General features: G+C 34.9%; 1 protein-coding gene across 15 annotated transcripts in view; it reads right to left on the bottom strand.

Moving 5' to 3' along the window:
* The window catches only part of CDK12 (cyclin dependent kinase 12), an 87,155-nt gene that overhangs the window by 37,068 nt on the left and 26,429 nt on the right, over positions 1-23,658 (bottom strand). For 6 of the 15 annotated variants that reach the window (XM_039358985.1, XM_039358986.1, XM_039358990.1 and 3 more), the window contains exons 12-15: positions 23,019-23,233; positions 20,198-20,656; positions 9,723-9,805; positions 9,447-9,538 (exon numbers count right to left, since the gene is read on the bottom strand). In XM_039358985.1, the coding sequence (XP_039214919.1) occupies positions 9,447-9,538; positions 9,723-9,805; positions 20,198-20,656; positions 23,019-23,233 (849 nt within the window). Of the gene's footprint in view, positions 1-9,446; positions 9,539-9,722; positions 9,806-15,071; positions 18,759-20,099; positions 20,657-23,018; positions 23,234-23,658 lie in introns of those variants that run through there. The other 9 variants (XM_039358984.1, XM_039358978.1, XM_039358980.1 and 6 more) reach the window with 8 other exon arrangements.

Consider the following 23,658-nt stretch of genomic DNA (forward strand, 5'->3'; position numbering starts at 1 on the left):
TGGAGAAGGCAGAATATGGGAAGAAGAGAATTATGATGCAATCTTAAAGAGGTAGGATAAATAATAAATTTGCTTGTGACTGCTGTAAAGAAGATTGGACGTTGTTTTTTAATATGTTCTTTTTTTATTTACTTTCTTTTTTCATTTTTTTCTTCCTCTTCGTCTTTTCTATAAATATACACTACATATTTGTATTTTATTATTGTAAAAATCTTTACTAAAATTATTTTTAAAAAGAAAAAAAATCCACTGAATGTCTGTCTTGGGTCGTGCCATATAATTACGCAATTGTCAAAATGAAACCTTTTGGATTTCTGGATTGAAAGCCAGAATGTAAATATAACAAATAAAACTATTATGGCTATGACTAATGGGAGATGGAGTTCAAAGAATACTTGGAAACCTATAAGTTTCACAGTCCTGACTTGCACAGACAGGCAAATCATTTACTCATACAGAGAGCTGAGAGAATCTGGACTGATGAAGAAGCACATCATTGGTTCATCAGTTCAGACCTAACTCCAGCTTTCCTACCCATAAATTGCTAATTCAAGTGAACCATCTAATTCTTTTAGTAACTTTTAATAACCTCAGTGGTAACAACATTGCCATATAGTCCTCATTTTGTGACCCCAACTGTGATCAGCAACTTGATTGTTAAGCAAAGCATTTGCTAAGAAAATTCATGATGGTTCTTAGGATTTTACTTTGGGTTTTCTTTGCTTTAAAGCCTGTGAAGGTCGTAAATGCAAGAATTGGTAGTGAAGTTACTATTTCATCACTGTTCTGATTATGAATGGATACTAAACAAGACAGTTATTAAGGAAGGTCTATCTGTAATCTCACTATCCAATAATCTCACTCTGTATCTCCTCTATTATACTGACTCCCTAATTGTATTTAGGACAGGGAGTATAAATTATGGATATGGTTATGATCTGACAAAATCTTTAACAAAGCTATGTTAATTTGAGTGGATTTGGGAGATATGTGAGTGGCAGCAGGGAATCCAAAAATGATTTGGATACATTATTTCAACACCCCAACCCTAAACTACTGGGACTGAAGAGCTCTTGCTGAGCCACTTATTTTGAATAAAAGATAGAATACCCAATGATAAAACTAACTTTACTCTTTCCTTCCTCTGTCTACACTGTAGCACTCCTTATATAAAAAGCTTGATGAGGACGAATACCACTCCACAGACATGCATAAACTCTCTTTCTCTCATATACACAAAACACACACATAGGCACATGGGGTTATCATAGCTGAGATAGCTATGGGCTGAAAAATGTACATCCTCATCCTTTTTTGCCTTTGATTAGAGTGCCACCTTGTGTCCATCATTAACACTAAAGTTAGAGCAAAAAGTATACAAAGAAGATTAAGATTCTGTCTATCCACGCATTTGTCAGCCAAATAATTCTGAAAACTAAATAGAATTAGACCTAGTTTAATGTGGGGAGAAAAGCCACACACACACACACACTCACAAAGAATCAGACTGCAGATAAGTTGGTTTTGGCCAGAAGACATGGAGGAAAATATTCCAGGAAAAAAATGTAGCTCTGGATTAACCATGCTTAGGGCATCAAAGGAAAGGGGACACCAAAAAGCTTTTTCCTTAGCTCTATCAAGGCCTTAACTCTTAATATAAATTTTTAATTGTTGAAAATAGAATTATGCTAAATGAAAATCAATTAAGATTTTCCTTCCTTCTTTCTTTTCTTCCTCTTCTTCTTCCCTTCCTTTCCCATCCCCTTCTGTCCCCTCGCATTATAACCCTGCCTTTCCAAGAAAAATGGTGGGTGTTAATGGCCATTGAGTAAAGATAAATAAAACAAAGTATGCTTTAATTAAAAATACAACTCAAAGACTACAGTTCAACAAGAATGCAGGGATTACAAACATAAAACTTAAAACAAGTACATTCCTATGAGAAATTTCTTCCATCCTTCCAGCCTACCTAGTCTTGTCTTGTCTAGTCTAGTCTAGCTGTTCAGCCATGGCCCACTGATGTTTTTTTTAGTAATTGGGATGAAAAGAGTCTTCCCACTGCGGAACAAGCTCTCCATCAAAATATTGTTTGTTCAGAAAACTTAACAGAGTATACAAACCATGCCAGTATCAGTAGTTTTTAGAGGTGGTTGGCAATAAGATAATCAGAAAAAGGTCCATCCCATTGTCAACTAAGTATAATGTTTAATACTGCATTAATATTTTGATTGATTCATAATAATTTTTTGCTTTACCCTTTATATTTGGGATAACTGTGCATAATTAATTTAAAATTATTACAAAGACTTTATACTGTTTATTTAAAAACCCGCCACTCAGCTCAAAATTTCCATTACTAAGCAAGGCAGTTATTAAGTGAGTTATGTCTCATTTTACACACTTTTTTGCTGCAGTTGTTAATCACTTTAGTTATTAAGTGAATCATGCAGTTATTAAGCGAATCTGGGTTTCCTCATTGACTTTGCTTGTCGGAAGCTGGCTGGGAAGGATACCAATAGTGATCCCTTAACCCTGGACAGCACTGTTGTCATAAATACATGCCAGTTGCCAAGTACCAAAATTTTGATCACATGACTATGAAGATGCCACAATGGTTGTGTGAAAACCAGTCATAAGTAACTTTTTTTCAGAGTTAGTCACTTTGAACAGTCAATAAACAAATGGTTGTAAATCAAGGTATAGCTATAATATGAACAATATGCTGTGTCTTGTATTTAAAAATAAGAATTGAACATAAGTTTCTGATTTTTAAAACTTATGCTTTTAAAATTAATATCTTATAGCTTTTAAATACTTATTTTTAGAGTTTATTATATTTGTGGTGTTTAACAGTCTTTGTATGCATGACAAAGTTCTTTTCAGGAATCAATTCTGTTATTGTTTGTTAAAACAAATGACAACAAATTATATATTGAATTAGAACTAGTGTCAAATGAATTGCTGAGGGCTAATTTTAGTAATTAATACTATGTATACACGTGCATGTATATGCATATACTGTGTGTGTATGTGTGTGTTTATCTATGTATGTGTGTGTTAGATGTTAGTCAACTACACCTGGAAAAAGCTGTATGGAAGGCAGTGAGAATTATTTCTCAGTAGTCCATTATGGAATTGCACATTAGCTTCTTCTTTTGTTCAAGCCTACTGTGGACAGTGCACTCAACAAATACTGATCCACTGAGCTTAGCTTGGGATCACCTTTAATTTGGTTCTTGGGTGAGGATCAAATTCATCCATCTCCAAGGCTGGTCCTGAATTTAGGCATTCATTGTAACAAATGGATACACAGAATTTTTAAAGAACAGAAAGCCAAGATAATAATAAATAACTTTTAACACAACAAGACAACACACCAAAGAGAACTAGACATGGTTGCCCCTTTTTTGCCCTCCTTATTTTTATCAGCATTAGAACCACTTGCAAAGAAAATACAGCACATCAGGAAAAGTCCTGAAATTTTAAATTAGGAACTCAAAAACATACACTGAAATTATATGACAACAAAATTGCATTTACAATTACCCAAGCAAAACACTCCTTAGCCTTCTTAATGAAATGTATACAGTAATATGGACTTATGACAGCTTGTGGGTCTAATAAAGAAAAAAACTCAAATGTTGACATGAAATTTAGCAGAGGAAGAAAAGCAGTATCTAAACAAAGATCTGAAATTTAACATTGCTGTTAAAAAGATTAAATACTTAGGAATTTATATGACCAAAAATAATAAGGATTTGTATAAAAACAACTATCTACAACATTAGGAAAAATACAATAAATATCTCCAGATGGGAAAAAAATAGATTTGACTAGGGTAAATAGAACTGCAGTTATTAAAATGAATATTTTACCAACACTTAATTTTCTTTTTTGATAGTTCTAGTACATATTGATAATGAGAAATTAAATGATTGGCAGAGATATGTACTGAGCTACATATGGTCAAATAAATTAAATTCAAAAGTCTGTAGGACTCAAAAGAATGAGGTGGATTAATGGCTCCAAACTTTAAATTGTATTACAGTATTAGCAGGTTAAGCGAGAACTGTCTCTCTTGATGATTCAGTTACATATATAGAGGAGACAGGATTTTCAAATGTTTGCATGAATATCTCTGCTAGACATAAACAGAAAAAAAATATAAGAAAGCATGCAATAATAAGTGATGTGTTGGGATAAAAAAAAACAGAACCCATTTCTATCATTATTACATAGAAATTGTATAAAGACAAAGGTCCCAAAAAATGTTTATCAGAGAGCTAATAATTTGTTCAAATTGCAAGATTTAATAATTAAAATCATCCAAAACTTGTAGTTCACAATGGCCTAGTTTACCCTATCCATATTAGTACTTTCAAATAGATAGCATAATGTTAAAAAAATGTAAAAACAAAGGGGAATACTGAAAAAGTTGACTGAATTTGAAAAATCTGTAGTGAAAAAATCTAAGTTCTCATGCAGTATGATTGAGGATCTGAACAAGTCAAAGACTATGTTTAAATGGACTTCTGGTTCGTTACACAGCTGCCATGGACGGCTGGGAGACTTGCTCTCCCCCCCCCCCCGTTCAGTTTCGCATCGCTGGGGCCCCCTGAAAAGGGCTGAAAGTCACCCCGAAGAGGCGACCAGCAAGGAGGGGCTTTTGCTGGATCCCGGGAGAGCAGCAACTCTTCCTTCAGACCAGGCGATCCCTCCAAACTGGCGAATGAAAGGACCGGCCATAGAAATATGGCTCGTCCCTAGGCTGCAAACAGCCGAAGTCACACTACCATCTGGCAACTTCAAAGCAGCATGGACAGGACTGGGTGAGGTTTGCCTCTCTTACATCCTAACTACTTAATTACTTGCATAAGTTGTTAAATTACTTTTTTCCCCTGTGGTGAGGGAAGGGGGATTCTAGCCCTCCCTCCAGAAACAGCAGCTATCAACCACTTGGGACTTTAAAACGTTGGAAAAATACTGAGATCTTAATTGGAATCCTATTTCCTAAAATTGGTGGATTATAAGATTTGCAACTTTCTGCTCTCTCTATATATATTTCTTCCTTGATTTTTATTCTAATTACTATTGAAGATTTGGGGTTTTCCCCCCTTAAATTAGAGTGAAAAAAAAAACCTAAAAAGATCCAACTAACTTTAAGACGTAACCTGCTATTCTCTAAGAGACTTGTTGACAGCTTTGAAAATAGACAAGATAAAAAAAAAATAACCTTGAAACATCATCTGCAAAATTCAGCTTAGCTCCCTATTTGGCGGACTTTCTGACTGTCAGTTTCTTTCTCTTGAGTTTAATATATTACACTGGAAGGAGAACAGGAAAGGATTTCTTCTGCAGAGGAAGTACAGGAACAAATTCTTTGTATGTTAAAAGGGATGATCCAAACTCTACGTATGCAAGCTCTGGATATACAAACTCAAACTATGACTTCAATCAAATAATTATCTATACAGAATTCTATAGAGAAAGTGAAACAACCAAATGTTATGACAGAAGACTTAGATACTCAACAAATACAGACATAGAAAACACAAAAAAGGAACTGATAATAGAGAACAAGGAAAGGGCGTTTCTTATAAACCAGAAGGAATTTGAAGATAAACAAGAAAAACAGATGAAAGAGAAGATAAATACTCGGGACAACTGCATAAAACTGGAAAAATAAAGAGATTACCGGCTAAATCAAGTCCTCTTAAGAAAACATCAACTGGACGTTCTTATCAACATCAAACAATAGCCATAACAATACAAGGAGATTTTTTTGATGATTTAAAGGCAAAAATACGAAAAATGACCTGGCAGAGGAAAAAAGCTAGAATAAGATTGAAAAAGATTGGGGTTCTGATCTATATATGAGATCTAAAATAGAATATATCTAGATAGAATATGTATTCTGAACATAAGACATTGTAACGATTTGAGATAAAGAAAATTTTGGTCATATAAAATCTAGAAATATGTTAAAATAAGAATATTATATTGTCATTAGATGGGTAAGATAGAGGATAGAAGTTATACATAAGGTGTGTATTTTAAATATTAGAATGTATGAGCAATTGGGATAAAGGAATTGTGTTTAATTAAAATTTGGAAAAATTAAATATTAAATGTAATCTGAACGTCTACAAATAATTAAGATTTGAATTTAAGATATTGTTATGAGTTGAGACAAAGGTTAATAAAACTTAAAAGTATAAGTATTAATAATTAAATTTTTATATGGGTTTGTGGTATAAATGTTGGTGGTTTATTTTCAATTTTTTTTCTCTTTCTGGAAATGAAGAAACGAAGGAAGTGAAAGGAAGAAAAGAAAAGAAAATTATTAGCTCCAAATGTGAAATAGGAGACTTAGAAATTGGGATCATTTAAAACCTGGAAATGATAAAGATTAAACGTTAAACTTAAATATCAATGGCAAATTAAAGTTAAGAAAAACTTACTAGGTTATTGTCTAAAAGGTGGAATGTCAAATTAATTAAGATATGTATAGACTGAAGATTATTGATGAATATTAGAAAGGTATTTTTGTTTGATTAATAGAGTAAGAACTGTATTGGTTTGAACATGACAGTAGATATCATGGGGGAAAGAGAGGGAATTAGTTTGTTGTAATAATTTGAGATTTGTACTGATGATATTCAAATGTAATGGAATTACTGTGCTCAGCCGCCACGCTACTTTTCAAATATGTAAATGTAATATTGTAAAATTAATAAAAAACTTGAAACTGAAAAAAAGACTATGTTAAAATGGCTGCAGCAATAGAGATGCAACAATTGGAATTTCAATGGAAGAAGAATGTTAACTTATTTGAAAAATTTATTCAGACAGAATTGATATAAAGTGAGTTATTGTAGATTAGATAGATAGATAGATAGATAGATAGATAGATAGATAGATAGATAGATAGATAGATAGACAGACAGACAGACAGACAGACAGACGAACCTTTATTGTCATTTTTTACTGTTGGCACAATGGCACACATTAAAAATCACCCAGTTTGATTACTAAAAGGAACAATTCATTATTTTAAAAGTTGCTAGAATTGAAATGAGCAATGATTCATAATTGATGACAACAACACCAAAAAGCTTAACAATTCTGGAAAACAACTCATAGCAGAATGAAACAAAATTTAAAAACTGAATTCCTTTCAATTTATTATATTTATACCAAACTTTATCAAACTAAATACATTTTCATAAAGCATACTGAATTGTCTTTATGTCTGATAACTGCTACAAGGATACTATATTACTATGTGCTTTGTACTGAAAGGTAACCTGATCCTTTCCAAAATGGCAAAATTGTGGAAATAAGTTTTAATATCTAGAATATAGAATATATTCTAGAATATATTCACACCTTAAAAGCAAATTTGACAGAGATTTCAACTCAAACTGGAAACCATTCTTAGATTATAATTTAATACATAAACTGGCACAATATGAAAGATTGGACATGCATAATATCTATAGTTCAGTTTTATGAGATACCTAAATCAAAATAAAGTTTTAGTAATATAGATTGAATTTATTACAATATATAATCCATTCTATGATTTATATTGTGCTGATTGTGGTTCTTGATTTTATCTTGTAGCTAAAGTTTAATAATGATTGCTAATTTTTAATGAGATATAATATTTAAAACATATGTAATTATTTACAAGTAATCAATAGGATAATTGAAAGTTATAATAACCTTGACGACATTTTAAAATCTTTGGTTTATTTATTTGTATATTCTTTCATCTTGTTTTTTGTACTTATTCAGGTATTTTCTTTTAAAAGTCCAATAAATAACTTATAAAACAGGGAGGGAGGGAGGGAGGGAGGGAGGGAGGGAGGGAAGGAAGGAAGGAAGGAAGGAAGGAAGGAAGGAAGGAAGGAAGGAAGGAAGGAAGGAAGGAAGGAAGGAAGGAAGGAAGGAAGGACATTCCAATTAGTGTACGGGACTGAGAGAAGTCCTGAAGCTCTAAATTCCTGCTTTAATTTCATCTCTTTAGCTCTACTAACCAACATGGAATTGTTCAAACATGGACCAGCCAACATGATACGGGTTTCTGAGGATTGCAGTTCAAAACATGCAGAAATCAAATAACTTATCACTTCTCTTCTCTGCTGAATGCAGAAATGGCTCCAACACTAAGCACTACTCTTCCAAAACTCCCTCTTCTATCAGGCAGACCTATTCAGTTCCAATGGAAACACTGAAGCCAACTGAGAAATGTCTGGAATGCATGACATCTTTGTATGACATCAATCTGACTAAACACATTCTTCACACTGGACTTCAATATGCTTTGAATATGCTTTAGACTGGGACATGGAACACAGCATTTCTGTCCCATCGGGTTGGCCAAATGCAGGGGCAGTGCTGAGGTACTCTTGCTCTTCCTTTCACAAAACGTTTGTTTTGCTGCAACCAATACTATATCTTCCTAAAATCACTGATGGGATTTATCTAATCTATGAACACATGGTTGTTTTAAAGTTAGGTTGCTAAACAAATTATAAGATCCTGATACATGTGTTATGAAACCATAATGGTTCAATTCACAGAGCCAAAATCAGGGAAACTATATTACTGTGGGGAGAGTTGTTTGTTTGTGGGCAGTGAGTACAATATTATATGTATGATCATGTTTTATGTCATTAAATTACTTCATTTTTATTGTGGATGTTTCATCTGCATTGGTGATGGATATTGCAATTGTATATTGTATACTGGGAGTCCCTGACAGAGGCACAACTGAAATAATTAAAAAAATAAAAATTATGACTTGACAAAGGTGTTTTGTTTTACTATAGATGAGATAATAAGAAAGATGATTGTCAACAATCAACAAGTTTATGGCAGAAACAAAATCTCTGCAAGGAATCTTGTTAATAGCTCCATTTCTTAGTCATGACCCTTAACTAGCTTCAGAGAACAATCTGGTTCAAAATATGTTAATTTAGGAGGGATATCATGGAATTGCAGAAAAATACTGGGATGCATTCTTATTTTGTTCAATATGTGGCTGATGCAAAAAAAGCATTATTTTTTTAAAAAATGGCAGAATCTATATATAGATTTATTTTCTGCCCATGTAGATACTATATATGCTATAAAATATTTTTTAATAATATATATTGACTTCTGTAAAACTTTGCCCTGCCACTGTCACTGTTCTGAAGTTATGATTAAACATAATTGACAACTTCCCTGCACACTGCATAGCTTGCCTCAACAGCTTGATCTAGAATTATTCCCTCAGCTACAGGACATTGCTATAGCAGAATGCCATCAATAATCCAGAAAGTGTGGCAAGGCAGAAAAATAAAATCTTATTGATGTGGAGCTAATGCACTAATCACTGTAGGTAATATTGAAAAGTAATATACCGGGGATAAGGTTTATATAATGCAATTACTTACACACTTTGTTTCTCCTCTCCCTGAAGAGCGTGCTTCCTGGGCTGTTTCCTGGGCTGAAGTAGACATCTTTTAACCAATATCCAGAATTTAACCTGTAGTTGGGAAAAATATTTTTTGTTGTTGTTATTAAAGCAGCTTAATTCAGATACATGCAATCAAGAGAACTCATGTGGCATAATGATTAAAAGCATGATTTAGGAGCCAGCCACCCTCCCACCCATCCAGATATTTGTTCATCCTAGTTCCAATTTCAGGCAAAGTTCACCAAAAACTCACTTGGAGGCCTTCCACAAGCTGTGTTCTTTCAGCCTTCAGGGTCTGGTCAGAAATTTCAAGATCTGAGCCTCCTTCCCTGGTCTCTAAGGGAAATCTCAGAGTAAGGGGTCAAAACCAAGGACCATATTAATATTTTTATATTTGGCTCAAGAAAAGCCAGGTCATATTTTTTTGTCTATACTAGCATGCTCTACTCCTTGCTCCAAGGCTCCCCCTCCCAGTCAGCTGGACATTTGTTAGCCAAATGTGAGCACAAAAATAATATAAGCAAACCTTAATGACTGCAGAGTCTATTACTGAACTAATGTCATTGTCTTGTACTATTAAAAAAATCAGAAACATAAATCTGTATAAATCAGAACTGTTTTAAAATTTCTAGAAACATTCAAATTTATACATCATAGTTTGCAGACAAACATCAGCAACAAGTGTTTGAATTCTAATGGCAAAACATTCTGAACTAAATCCCTGTAAATTCTATATCTATAGAAAACTTAAGTTGCCATAGGTTGGCCTGAATCATACATGGAACTTGACACTGGAAGGGTCCAGGCTTGCTTAATTTAGATATGCAAATATAAGTTGACACAAGTCTAAGCTGTGAAATAACACTTTCATACTGGTTAGTGAAGTTAGTCTTCATGTACTGGCAGCACTAAGTATACAACTCTCAAGCAATGCATATATGTATGAACCAGTCCAATAATTGAAACAGATATAACATGTGGTTGTATAGGCAAATTTCATTCTGGAGGCATAATCAGCATATTTGTGAGGTTAGGTCTATTAGGACTGTTAACAGAATTGTGCCTATTGTCTTCTCTACAAAACTCTTTAAACCTAGAAGCAATTTCTGTTGAACAAATTATGTCTTATTTGTTCATGTGTCTTTAAGAGTTTGTGCTTATCCTCATATATGAATTACTGGATATGCACCAGTTGACTTGAGTGATGGGGAGGATTGCTCTTTGGATTTGAGGTCACATTGCCTAGCATGGTGCCCTTCAGATATGATGGGTTACATCTCTTGTAACAATTAACAACCCCACTGACTGATCTAGTTGGAAATTATGGACTTATGCTCCCAATTTTGAGCAATGTGCTTTAGATGTAGCTGTCAAGATGTAAACTGATCAAATATGTTTTTTCATCCACATATAATAGATTGTGGAGTTGAGACTGTTTGTTGTTTTAAAATTGGGGCCTGTTCTATATGGAAATGTGAATTTTTCCCTCTACATTTGATTGAAAATTGAATTTATGTGTATTGTCACTATAACAGTGCAAGAAAAATGACTTCATAGTAAAAACACAAATACGCATACCACTCTCTTTATCATTACCACCAAAGAGCTCACCCATGTTTATATCATGGAGAAATTCTAGTATTCTAGTTCTGTGAGAAGAAACTATCACATACATCTTTGCAGGGAAGACAAGAAACACGAAAGCAATCTTCTTAAAGGGAGTTGGATAGATGTTTTACCAAATAGGAGATTTATGTGTAATTAATGTTGTAATTCATACTTAAAAAGAGGAACACTGGTTAATCTTTTGTTATCTGATGGCTCATATTGTTAGTGTGCTCTATAGTTTCATTACAGCTATTAGTTTTGCACTTCAAATCTATAAATGACAATAATTCGTTGATGTCAGCTAAGCCCATGGAATGTTGAAGTGTTGACTTCATTACTGTGGAAACCTTGATGCTCTTTGAGTTTGGTTATTTGCTTGCAGATGTTTCATTGCCTGATAAGTAGTATCACCAATGCTTTGAGAATGTGCACTGATGTTATCTAGTTGGGTAAAGAAATGTTTGCAAGCAAACAACTAAACTCAGAGAGCACCAAGGACTCCACAGTTCAACCCTGAGCTATATATATTCTCTTCTATTACAAATACATGACTCCCTATATTGCCAATTTCCTATAAAAATAATTCTACATAAATACTAAAGGATAAATGACATTCTACTATTTATATTTGTATGTTTGTATATCTACATAGAGATATCCATGTAAATAAATGCGTGTGCACATGAGCACGTGGTGCATATTGTTTAAAGGAAGCCTATTCAGAAATGTTCATCATACCAAACATACAGCATATAGCTTTGAATTAATTTGAATTAAATTTACTTATGAAATATATACTAATAGGATAGGCACAGTGACCCAATACTGAAGCAGAATGCTGCTCTACCAGCAATTGAATATCATTGTAGAGCGGTAAGATGTGAAGGGATATAAGAAAAGCTTTCCCTGGAATTAAAATCATAAATGCAGATTTTGAGGCTTCTTGAAACTGTTTTTCATAATTAAAAAAAGCAGATTCCTAATCCAGCTATTTGAATATATGCAACCATAAAAAGAAATACCCCATATTCAAATAGCTAGCTTAATTAACCTGCATTTCAATTTTGTGAATATTCTGTATTCTCCATATTTCAGTGGAGACAATTGAATATTGTGAATTAGTTTGCAGTGTATTAACTGCTACTAAAATGCTAATTGCAAGAAAGTATTCACAAACCTGCAGATCAAAGGCTGGAATTCTATTAAGTTCAATGTAGTTTCTGCACAAACATATACATGATTGTGCTGTACAGATAGTCTTCAAGTTACAACCATTCATTTAATGACAGCTTGAAGTTACAGTGGCACTGAAAAAGTGACTTTTGTCCATTTTTCACACTTTCAACTATTGCAGTATCCCCATGGCCATGTGATCAAAATTCAGATGGTTGGCAATCTGCATGTATTTATGATAGTTGCAATGTCCCAGGAATATGTGATCACTTTTTGTGATCTTCTAACAAGCAAAGTCAATGGGAAAGCAAATTAATTTAATAACAGTTGCAGTGATTCACTTAACAGTTATGGCAAGAAAGGTCATATAATGGGACAAAATTCACTTAACAACTGTCTTGCTTAGCTAAGGAAACTTGGCCTCTATTTTGATCATAAGCCAAGGACTACCTCTATAAATTGGAAACTGACAAAACTGATGGAATTTATGAATTCTAAACAAATAAAAGCATCCTGCATTTGTATAGGCAAGATATTTTAAAGTGAATGCTCACAAAACTGCTCTATGTAAGTCTGCCCACCCACCTACCCGTATCCTTCTCCTCTTTTCATGATTTTTAAAATTAAGACTTTAAATATGAAATGGCCAAATATTTAAGTTGGACTACATGTTTATATCTTCTTCAACCTCTTAACACTTAGTAATTTTCTTTTTAAAAAAGTGCCTGCATTTTCACCCAAGTTAATTGGATATTGTGATTCCTTAAGAACACAGAAAGCACTCCTTAAAAGAAACCATGGTAATCAAGAGCAGAACGTCATCCTACAAAAAGGAGATGATGGGGTGCAGAATAAAGTAATGGTCCTAGATAAACTTAATTTACATGTCATTTGAAGAGCACTAATTCAAACATCTTAATATGGTTCAATGATGGAAAATGTTAAAAATAAACAAGGCAACCATGTATTAAAAAAAACAAGGCAACCATGTATATAAAAACTGATAAGATAGTTGAGAATTCCAGAACTAGAGTGAACATTCTCAACTCCCTTCCAGTATATCCTTAATTGTACTAAAATTCAAAGCAAGTCCTTACTTCATTTAATGATTTTTTAAAATAATGAGTTTAAATATATGAGAGATGGCCATAGGTTGACAACATTTCAAAAGAGGCAAGAGTTTTTGAACATTTTCATTAATTAGCAAGAGGAATTAATGCCCTGCTCTTTGCTCTTCTCTTATGACTAGCAAAATAGAAACCATACAATTGAAACTGATGAAAAGTAAAATACACCAACACTGTTTCAACCATATGGTTTAGACTAATCTGGATTTATCTTTTTTGGTGCAGAAATTATTTTTTATGAATATACAGCACACAAACAGCTCTCGTGCATGAGTTGCAGAGATGCTTTATAATATTGAAACTGTACAGGCAAAATTAATCAACTCCCACTGAACTATTTAAATAGGATCAAATAGAATCGATGTAGCTTGCAATTTCTCACTTTGCATTCAAGTTATATATGTATTTCTTGCACTGCAATAATAGCAGTCACAGGTAAATGATGGATCATAAAGATTTACAAATAGAGTAATGAACAATTCACAGGACAGAGGCACAGACCAATACCAGTTAGCGCTGATATTTCATTTTTGTTTTCCTCTCATTTTACGTCTTTGAGCAATTCTTTCTCAGATGAACACAATATATTTTTAAGATCTCAAATGTTGTTCACACTTGATATTATCCATGTCTGTGTCTTGCATTTGCTTGCCTGTATCTACATATTGCTTAGGAAAAAATCAATAAACAAACTGACCTTCAGGGAAGACTTGCCCTAATGTCACTATCTGAACTTGGAATGAATTTGCCAGATTACAGATAGAAGTACTCTCATCTTTGTACACTGGAAGTTGCAGACAGCAACTGATTTTCAATGCATTTTTCCAACACCAAAAAAATAGATACGGTCTTAAACCTACCAGACTAATATTAGCATGAATCGCTAGATTTTGGGGGGGGAGGGGGAAGTGTTTTGTAGAAGTGTTGTATTGTAAGTAATGAGTTTTGCGATGATCCCTGAAAGTGCTATTGCTAATGTATTTCTCAAGAAAAGCTAATGTTCTGTTACAGGAATACTGTAGTTCTGAAGTTGTAATAGACAAGAAAATTCCAGCTTTGATAAACATAATTTACTATTTTACTAGAGGTATTCTGCCATATTGTCAAAAGGTACATATGTGTCAGCTTTCCAACTTTTTAAAAAAGTATTACATCCAAAGAACTAAGGTACTTAGTATGTGATGGCTCCTTCATATATGCAAGTAATTACTTGCAAGCAAGTAAGGTAGCCCTCAAGTTATAAGTTCATTTAATGACCATTCAAAGTTACAACAGCACTGAAAAAAATGACTTATGACCATTTTTCAAAATTACAACCGTTCTCATGGTCATGTGATCAAAATTCAGACACTTGGCAATTAGCATGTATTTATGATGGTTGAAATGTTCTGAGATCATGTGATCATCTTTTGCGACCTTCTGACAAGCAAAGTCAATGGGGAAGCCAGATTCATTTAACAACCATATTACTAACTTAACTGCAAAAATTCACTTAACAACTGTGGCAAGAAAGGTGATAAAATGAGGCAAAATTCACTTAACTGTTTCACTTATCAACAGACATTTTGGCTCTATTGTAGTCATAAGTCAAGGACTACTTGTAACAGGAAACATCTGAAATTAGGGATTTATGCTAATCAAATATTTAATACTGACCCCCTTTTTTTCCAAAGTTGGCCTACATAATATTTGCATCTTCTTAGCACTTCAGAAAAAAAAATGCCTGCATTTTTACCTGAGTTAATTGGATATTATGATTCCTTAAGAACACAGAGAGCACTCCTTAAAAGAAACCATGGTAATCAAGATCAGGATGCCATCCTACAGAAAGGAGAAGGTGGGATGCAGAATAAAGTAACTGGTCCTAGGTGAACTCAATTTACACTTCTGTTGAATAGCACTAATTCAGACATCTTAATATGGTTGAATGATGGAAGATTTTAAATCTGAACAAGGCAACCATGTATTTTTTTTAAAAAAAAAAATAAGGCAAACTTGTATATAAAAACTGGTAAGATAGTTGTGGAGAATTCCAGAACTAGAGTGAACATTTTCTCAACTCCCTCCCCGTGTACCCTTAACTGTACTAAATTTCAAAGCAATTTCTTATGTCATTCAATGTACCAAACTAGGTACTGGTAAGCCTGTTCTGCATAGGACAAAGGATTAAAAAAGAGGGAAAAGACTCTCTTCTAGAAGAGAAGGAAAAATATCCTTCGAATCAATTTGAAACAATGAATTCTTCACTTCAAGTTAATTATCTACGATAGTCGTGCAATGCTTTTAATTCAAAGATTTTTAAAAAGTGCTTTGAGATGCATAAGTGTGCATACATGGCAGCAGTCCTTAAACCAAATACATTTTTCCCAGGATCTAGTTCTAGAGAGCAACTGCAAAATTTCAGGAAAAAAAAGTTATTTTTCTGAACCACCTACTTTCTTTGGAATCCAAAATGCTGTGTAATTCTGGTTTGTAGAGTTTGATTACATGCCTTCAAACTGATATCAATTCTAAATCACCGCATAGATTTTCTCCATGACAATCTGTCCCTAATCTGCCTTTCATGTCCAATGATAGGGAAAAACATTGAAGCAGGTGATTGAATATGTGATGCTCAAATTCTTTCAGGTGAATACAAGAGAAAATGAATGGCCATATGGCCAAATGATAACTCTGTCTTTAGACAAAAGAAAGGATAGAAAGAATATGGAAGGATGGAGCAAAGGCATAATTGGGATACCAGGACAGCTTAAGCTCGCTAACATAAAAAACATCAAGAAAAATGCATAATAAAGGAGGGAGAGAGAGAGAGAGAGAGAAAACCCTCCCTTTTATTTACCATATTCTGCACATATAATACTTTTTTGCACATTAATTATGAACTGAAGGTTCAATTGAAAAGTACACACAAAATTTACACTTGGTATTTTGCAAAACTTTCTACTTTGCAGAACAAAGAAAACAGTATTTTTCTAATATAAGGTGGCACATTACTATACTTAATGATTCCCCCTCATCCCTTTATATCAATTTCTAATTATATCACTCCTCATCATGTTTAAGGTGTATTCAGCAGCAGTGTGCTTCCTCGAACTCTGCAGATTTTCTTCTCCATAATATGAAAGCAGTTTTATTTATGAATGATCAATGGCAACTGTGCCTTTCAATTTCTAGGATGTTTCTCTCTTTGAAAACTCTCATTTAAAAGAACTGGAAGTGGGAGGAAGTGGAGCTATGTTTCTAAGAAATTATGTCTCTCCATAATTCTGCATTTTGAAATCTTGGAGCATTATACAGTCTCCAGTGCATTTTTTCACAAAGATCTATGGGGGAGAGGGATAAAAAAAAATTGAAAGAGAAAATTAATCAGTATGAGTGAAACTACTAAAGCAAAAAATAAAAATAGAACAATTAAAAATAAGTAAGTACCCTCGTTTTACTGAGGAATGTTCCAAAAAGTCTTCTCAAACACTGAAAACAGTGTTTTATTATACAAGAAATAGCAACGCTTATCTTTTAAAGACTGAGAAAAAAATAAACCTATTCAGGTTTCCTTCATTTTAGTATTAAATACCCTCCACCCCAAGAATTTAAGAATTACAAAGTTTTTGGTTTTTATTTTATTTTAGCCATTTACTCAGGCTGTATGAACTTCAACAAAAAGACACTTGCCATTCTTAAGAGAGAAAATAAAAAAATAATAATTCCATCCACAACTCAGTGGACTCACTACAGAAACTTAATTCAGCTAAGGTTTGGAAGTGAGTAATAACAGCACAGGGCTTTTCACAGTAAACCAGGGAACAGCTTACCCTTGGAAGAATGTAGCATCCTGCCTTTTCACATAAAGAAACAATAACTAAGAAGAGAAAAAAATATCCCAAGACTTACATAACAAACTAATTTTTTTTTCTAATTTAGTATAAAAGGCATGTTAGGCACCATCTGACAAATCTTGAAAATCAAGAAGGCAAGGGAAAAACAAAACATGTACGGACTTTGCAATACTGAGATTAGATCAACATGAGCCATAGAATGAGCTGGCTGAATGATTGATGGTGCTCAACTGCACTTTTCAAATATTCTTCTTCCCAGAAAGGTGCAGTCTTGGCTTTAGAAAGAAAATTAATACAGCCAAAGGGGTGTTGAGCTAAGATCTCTTTCAATAATATGCTGAATTTTCTACCTGCGAGGGAAAATTTCTGTCTCTTACTCCACGTATGGATTTCTCCACCTGCTATCTGAAATAGTACAGCTCATTCTAAGACTTCATTCTGCAACAAAGATAGACCAAGACACTGATTCATCTCATCAGATCTTCAGTGGGCTGTCAAAAATAATAGCTCAAGTCATACAAGCACATTCAATTCATGTTTCCAATTTATTCTTTTGCTTAAGAAATCTTTCCTTCTTTTCCCTCTTCCCTCCCCCCCCCCCATGCCAATGTAGCAAAACTCATCACATCAAACCCAAATCAGTAGATTCTGGGGGATGGAATGATGTCACAAAAAGGCTAAAGAACTTTCATTCTAAAGCCCTGAGGGAAAAGAGCAGCCTGGTGAGCAAAAGGGGGGAAAGTATTAACCATTTCTATAATAGGTGGTCATTGGTTTGCCCATCAAACTAGTTGCTCTAAGGTCAAGAGAATAAGAAAGTAAACATTGCCCCCCTCATGCCACCTCTTCAGTCATTTTAATAAGGTACCCCTCTTCCTCCTCTTGGAGGTGCTCTATTCTGCCCTCGAAAAGCTTTCCCGTATGCAGTGGACTGGACTGGGTTTCCCCACGTGTGGCTTGTTCCTGTGTCACTCGAATTTGTTACTCCCACCTCATTGTAGTTATGAACTTTGGCCTCTGAGTGTACCAGTGTATTGTTACTCCCCTCAGTTTTGATGAAGGACTGCCCAACAGCAGAGTGTATCGCTAAGGGGACTTGGGTGAAACGGAGGTCCTGGTCCCCAGGGAACTGAACTGATCCTGTGCTCTGGTAACTGCTGGACTCCCTGATGTGACTTGTGGAACCCAGGAAGGTCCTACTTTTCCCCGCAGTTGGGGACGATGTCTCTGTTAAAGTCTGGATGGAATTTCTTTCATCAACATCAAAGTTGCAGCCCTCGGGCCCATCAGTGCAGTAAGTCCTGGATGAAGTTTCTGACTTGGTGTATTCCGAGGAGGGCTTCCCAACTTGGGGTTCCTGCTTTGGGTGGCTCAGCAACCCTGCCTCTTGCTGGGATAAAAGTTGGAGGAGAGCGGCTGTCATAGCCGGGTTCAACTCCTGAGCTGCATTAGAGTTGTTCTCTTCAGCCAGATTGGGTGGTGGCAGCGGTGGTGGTCCAGGAGGTTCAGGGGGTCTCTTCTCTGGTGGGAGAATGTGAGGACAGGCTGTGGAATGGTTACTTCTTTTAAACACCATCTCATAAGTACATGTGAAAAACATTAAACATTTCAGACACAGATATAAAGGAAGTGAACAAATTTAGAGGAAGAGAACATTCTTTCAATAAAATAACTTCCAGATTATCAGACATAAAAAGGATTCCATACTGCAGGACTCAAAAATTCTCGTTCTGAGATCTTTGAGAGCCACTGTCAGTCAGGGTAATAGTATGAAATAGCTGTATATGCTTTAAAACTTTTTTTAAAGAGGTAAACCAAAGCAAAACAAATTTCTGCATCAAGGTTATCTAAATTCTGGGACCCGTGTACAAGATAATCATTTCTGTTTTTACTGTTTATTATACATCTGATTGTCATAGTCAGTTACAAAGATCTAGGCAGGGTACTGAAGCTGCCCCCCGAAAAAATGGTGCTGAATCCCTCCTTCATCTTCTTAAATTTCAGCAGTCATGGCCCACGCATTTTCAAATACTAAGTCTGAAAATAAAATAGCTAAATATACTCCTTTAAACAAATGAAAAGATTATTTTCACTATGAAGAATATCATATAAACAAAAAAAAATTCCATATAGAATATACAATAACCCTTCCCATAATCAAACCCATATGGAATATCCAAAAGAAACATATAATGATCCTATTGTATAAGAGACCAAGCAATATGCTGCTCATTTCCATTTTGACAAAATGTAGGGATTCTCCCCATAGTTATCTTAGATATCCCAAACCAGTGCAGCTGATAAGAATAGGCCCTCTCCACCAATATTAGCCTAGTTCAGAATAAGGATCTGGCATTTCTACTTCAGTTTAGACTGTGGTAATTTGTTTCATAAGAAGGGTGAGATGATGGGGCCAGCCTCAGTGGGAGAATCTGTGTCCTCTCATATGTAGAACAGACTTCTTTTGAACTCCTTTCCTCAGCACAGATCAGCAACTATTTTAAGTTTGCCTTCATAAAGGGCTTAAAGATTTAATTAGAGTAACATTAACTATAGGTTTTAGTCTTGTAATATTCTAAAGATTAAATGTAGGGTTTCTAAGCACAAGGCTAGAACAGTAATGAGGAGGACTATGATTTAGCCTTCTCAGTACCATGCTAGTTTCCATGTGCATAAAAAATGACATGAGAGGATATCTGAGCAATCACTTCCCAATTTAACAAGGTACATTCCAAGACTTCCCAGCCTTACATTCTGAAAATTCTTTCATGAGAGGAGCTGGGGCCAAGAGTGCACAATCTGCTCAAGGTCTTATGACGAGTATTTTCAGGAACCCAAAACTGTCGCCAGATTCCACACACACTCAGAGACGACTACCAGGCTTGGTTAAAGAATATTCAAAGTGTTTTTTATTTACCACATGAAAGACCCATATAATTTTCCCCCTTAAGTCCTAGGAGCAAGGGGGTGTCACAATTATTTACCTGCAGTTTCCTCCTGAGGCAAAGTGGGGGTTTTCCGTGGCCCCCGTAGATCGCTGTTCTTCTCACTGCTATTCTGCTCTGTATTTGTTGCAGGCTCTTGGGTTTTAATTAGTTGGCTCAGCAAAACTGCCAGAACGCTTTGCATGTCTCCCTGAGTGCCTACTGCTTCAGGAGTGGGTTGTTCCTCAGAGGGACGGATTGGTGGGGGTGGTTCCTCAACAGCACTTTCCTCTTCAGGCACTTTCTGGGAATCCTGCAGTTGCTGAGTGGTGGTGGCTTCATTGAGTGCATTGATAGACTGGTTAAGGGCCTCTAGCTGTTGCTGCATCTCAGGGTTTGAATGAATGTTGAGTAGCTGGGCCATCTGTGGAATACTTAGGTCTGTCTGGCTCTGCAACAAGTTCAGTAAGACAGCCAGCTCACTCTGATTCAGCTGCTGTGTGATGTCACCAAGACCTGCTGCAAACAGGAGGCAAGGCATCGGGAAACAGAAAAAGAAGCAAAAAGACCTTAGGAAAAATAGAGTAGGAAATTGTCTATATGTTACTCTACCTCTTGCTTACAGACACATTTAGTGTTATTCTCCTCCTCTCCTTCAAGAAATAATTTAAAAATTATTTAATGTAAGAACAGAAATGACATAGCAATCCAAGGACATTGGGTGCGTACAGAGGGGCAAACAGAAATGTCAACCAGAGTAATTCAAAATACTGGTGGGAGACTCATTCAAAATGCTTGAGGGAGAACTATCATATAAGCCCAGCTTCTCACCTGACATACCAGGATATATTGTATGCCTGCTTTTGGAGCTGAATCTATGGAAACATCTTTCAGTCTGGTATTTTCTAATCATCTGGAACTCAGCCTTCATGTTATTGGCTGGAGATTATAAAAACTGAAGTTCAGGAAAAGTGATAATTCACTAATTTGGAGAATCAGTTTAGACTGTAGAACTGCAAGGCACAAGTTTCAGCCTTGTTGTGTATGGCTACATAGTTTTATACATCTGTTAATTTGCACTACTGCCTATTGGATTTGCAACCTCAGCTCCTTGATGCATTTGCCCCATCTGTCTTCAGCTTCCAGAATACTCTGCTCAGTTTAGCGTGGTGGACAATAGATGTCAGGAAAGACAGAAAAATGAACCTATTAATTTTACTGAAACTCTTCAGGAACTATTAACACATTAGTCTTTTGGGAAGATCTTCTAAACTGAGAGCAAAAAACAGCATTTTAGTGATTTATATGATATATATTTATAACAGTCTCCAGGATTGTTTTTGGTGTGATTTGCGACCAGGTTCTTGAGTGAACAGATATAGTAAATAAATCTTGGAAGTCAGTGAAACACTGAGTAAAGAACAGAAGAAGACACTACGACTGGATACTTCAACAGTCCTTGAACGGTTGGTTATTCATTGTAGGAATGTGCCTCAATGACTAAAATAATTGTGTATCTCAAAAGTAAATCTGACACAGAATTTCATTTAAACTGGAGACTATTCTTCAATTATAATTCAATACATAGATTCTATCACATGCAAAATTTAAATTCCTCTGCATAATTTTATTAATAAAATATAGTGAATGATCAGTAGGGACTGCAAAGTCTATATTATAATTTCATAGGAGTAGACTTCTAATAATATGGACTGAGTTTACTGTGATTCACAAATTTCATTTTATGATTTATATTGCATTGATTATGTTTCTAGATATGTATGTTTTGCTTAGAGTCTAAGAGTGATGTTCAAGCTTTTAAAATGATATAGTGTATTCAATTATTCACAATTATATTCTAGAAAATTATCATCTTTATGGCATTTGTAAATCCCTTGCTTACTTTTTTATCCCTTTTGGTTTTTTCCTTCGCTTATGTATTTATCTGAAATGTGTAATAAGATAAAGATAAAAAGTGAAGGTTTCCCCTATCCAGTCGTGTCTGATTCTAAGGGGCAGTGCTCATCTCTGTTTCTTGGCCGAGGGATCCAGCACTGCCCAAAGACATTTCCATGGTCATTTGGCCAGTGTGACCATACACCAAGGCACAGGGAACAGTTACCTTCCCATTGAAGTGGTACCTATTTGTCTACTTGCATTTGCATGCTTTCAAAACTGCTAGGTAAACAGGAACTAGGGCAAGTAAGGGAACTCACCCCATTGCACAGCACTCTTGTCTTGAACTCGGGCTATCAGCTTTCCAGTTGACAAGCTCAGCGTCTTTAACCACTGAGCACCACACCCCCAAAAGACAGTTATTAGAAATGTTTAATAAAAACATATTAAAGGAGAGTCCTGAACTGGCACAAGTAAACCCTGTCTGAAAAACACATTCTACTGATTGAAGTTAACACATGATGCATTATATATATATATTATATCATTATATCATTTATTATATACATGTGAATGGAAATTTATCAACATGTAAAATGGTAAAGTTATTTCCATCAAAGACTGCTAAGCTGAAATTAATCAATTTCCTTCCCACCCAAATCCAATAATTTAATCATAACCGCCTGTTTTAATTTAACATTATAATAATACTGTATATCAGTAACTTGAAGTTATAATAATAAAAGATTATTATACCAGTTTTTATCTGGGTTTCTTATAATTTCCTTGACAACTATTTCAGAACAAATTAACTGAAGATGTGATACATTTAACATTTGCAATAGGATTACCTTTTTCCCATGCTATGATGTATAACCCTTTTCAAAATTATTAGTTATGGTTTTGAATTGCCAACTATTTAAGGGTGCAAAAAATCCTGCCAATTCATTAAAGCTTGAAGGATTTTCCTAGGTTTTGCACTAACCAAATGAGTCTCCAGCACCAGGTTGTGTTTTGATCTGAGCAGGCTGGGAGGGTATTGGGCTGCTATGATTCTTGATGGCTTCAGTGCTTATTACAGAGGCTGTGTCCTTCCGGGAAACCTTTGCCAAAGGGGGCTCCTCCACCACAATCCCACTTTGCCGTTGCCGCCGGCGTTTCTTACTCCAGAGTTCATGACAATCCTGCCAATGAGGGAGACTAGAAAGATAATACAAAAACATTAGAGACAATAATGGCAAGGGCAAACAATCAAAATAAAAATTCTAATATTAGATTATTGGTATTTCTCTCATCTTAGGTGATGTTTACCCCAATAATCCAACACAAAACTCCTCTTTTTTCTCATCTGTTAGCAACTCCTATATAAGTCAAAAGGAAGATCATTTGGGGTGAGTGAATGAGGAGGAATAAACTTTGTGTTAAGCTTCAGAAAAGACTTTAAAGATATATAGAAGCCACAAGAATTGCACTACTTTTTTAAAGTTTAAGGTATATATATCAAGGACCATTTCAATAAATAAAATTTGGAATTGCAGAAAAATGTAGCTTGAATCTAGATATGTCTATTTTTTTCTTTGATTAAATCATTATATCCTTGTCTCATCTACCTATAGCTCCAACAG

The sequence above is a fragment of the Crotalus tigris genome, unplaced genomic scaffold (genome assembly GCF_016545835.1).
Source record: "Crotalus tigris isolate CLP2741 ecotype Arizona unplaced genomic scaffold, ASM1654583v1 scf7180000019068.10715455, whole genome shotgun sequence".
Classification (NCBI taxonomy): domain Eukaryota; kingdom Metazoa; phylum Chordata; class Lepidosauria; order Squamata; family Viperidae; genus Crotalus; species Crotalus tigris.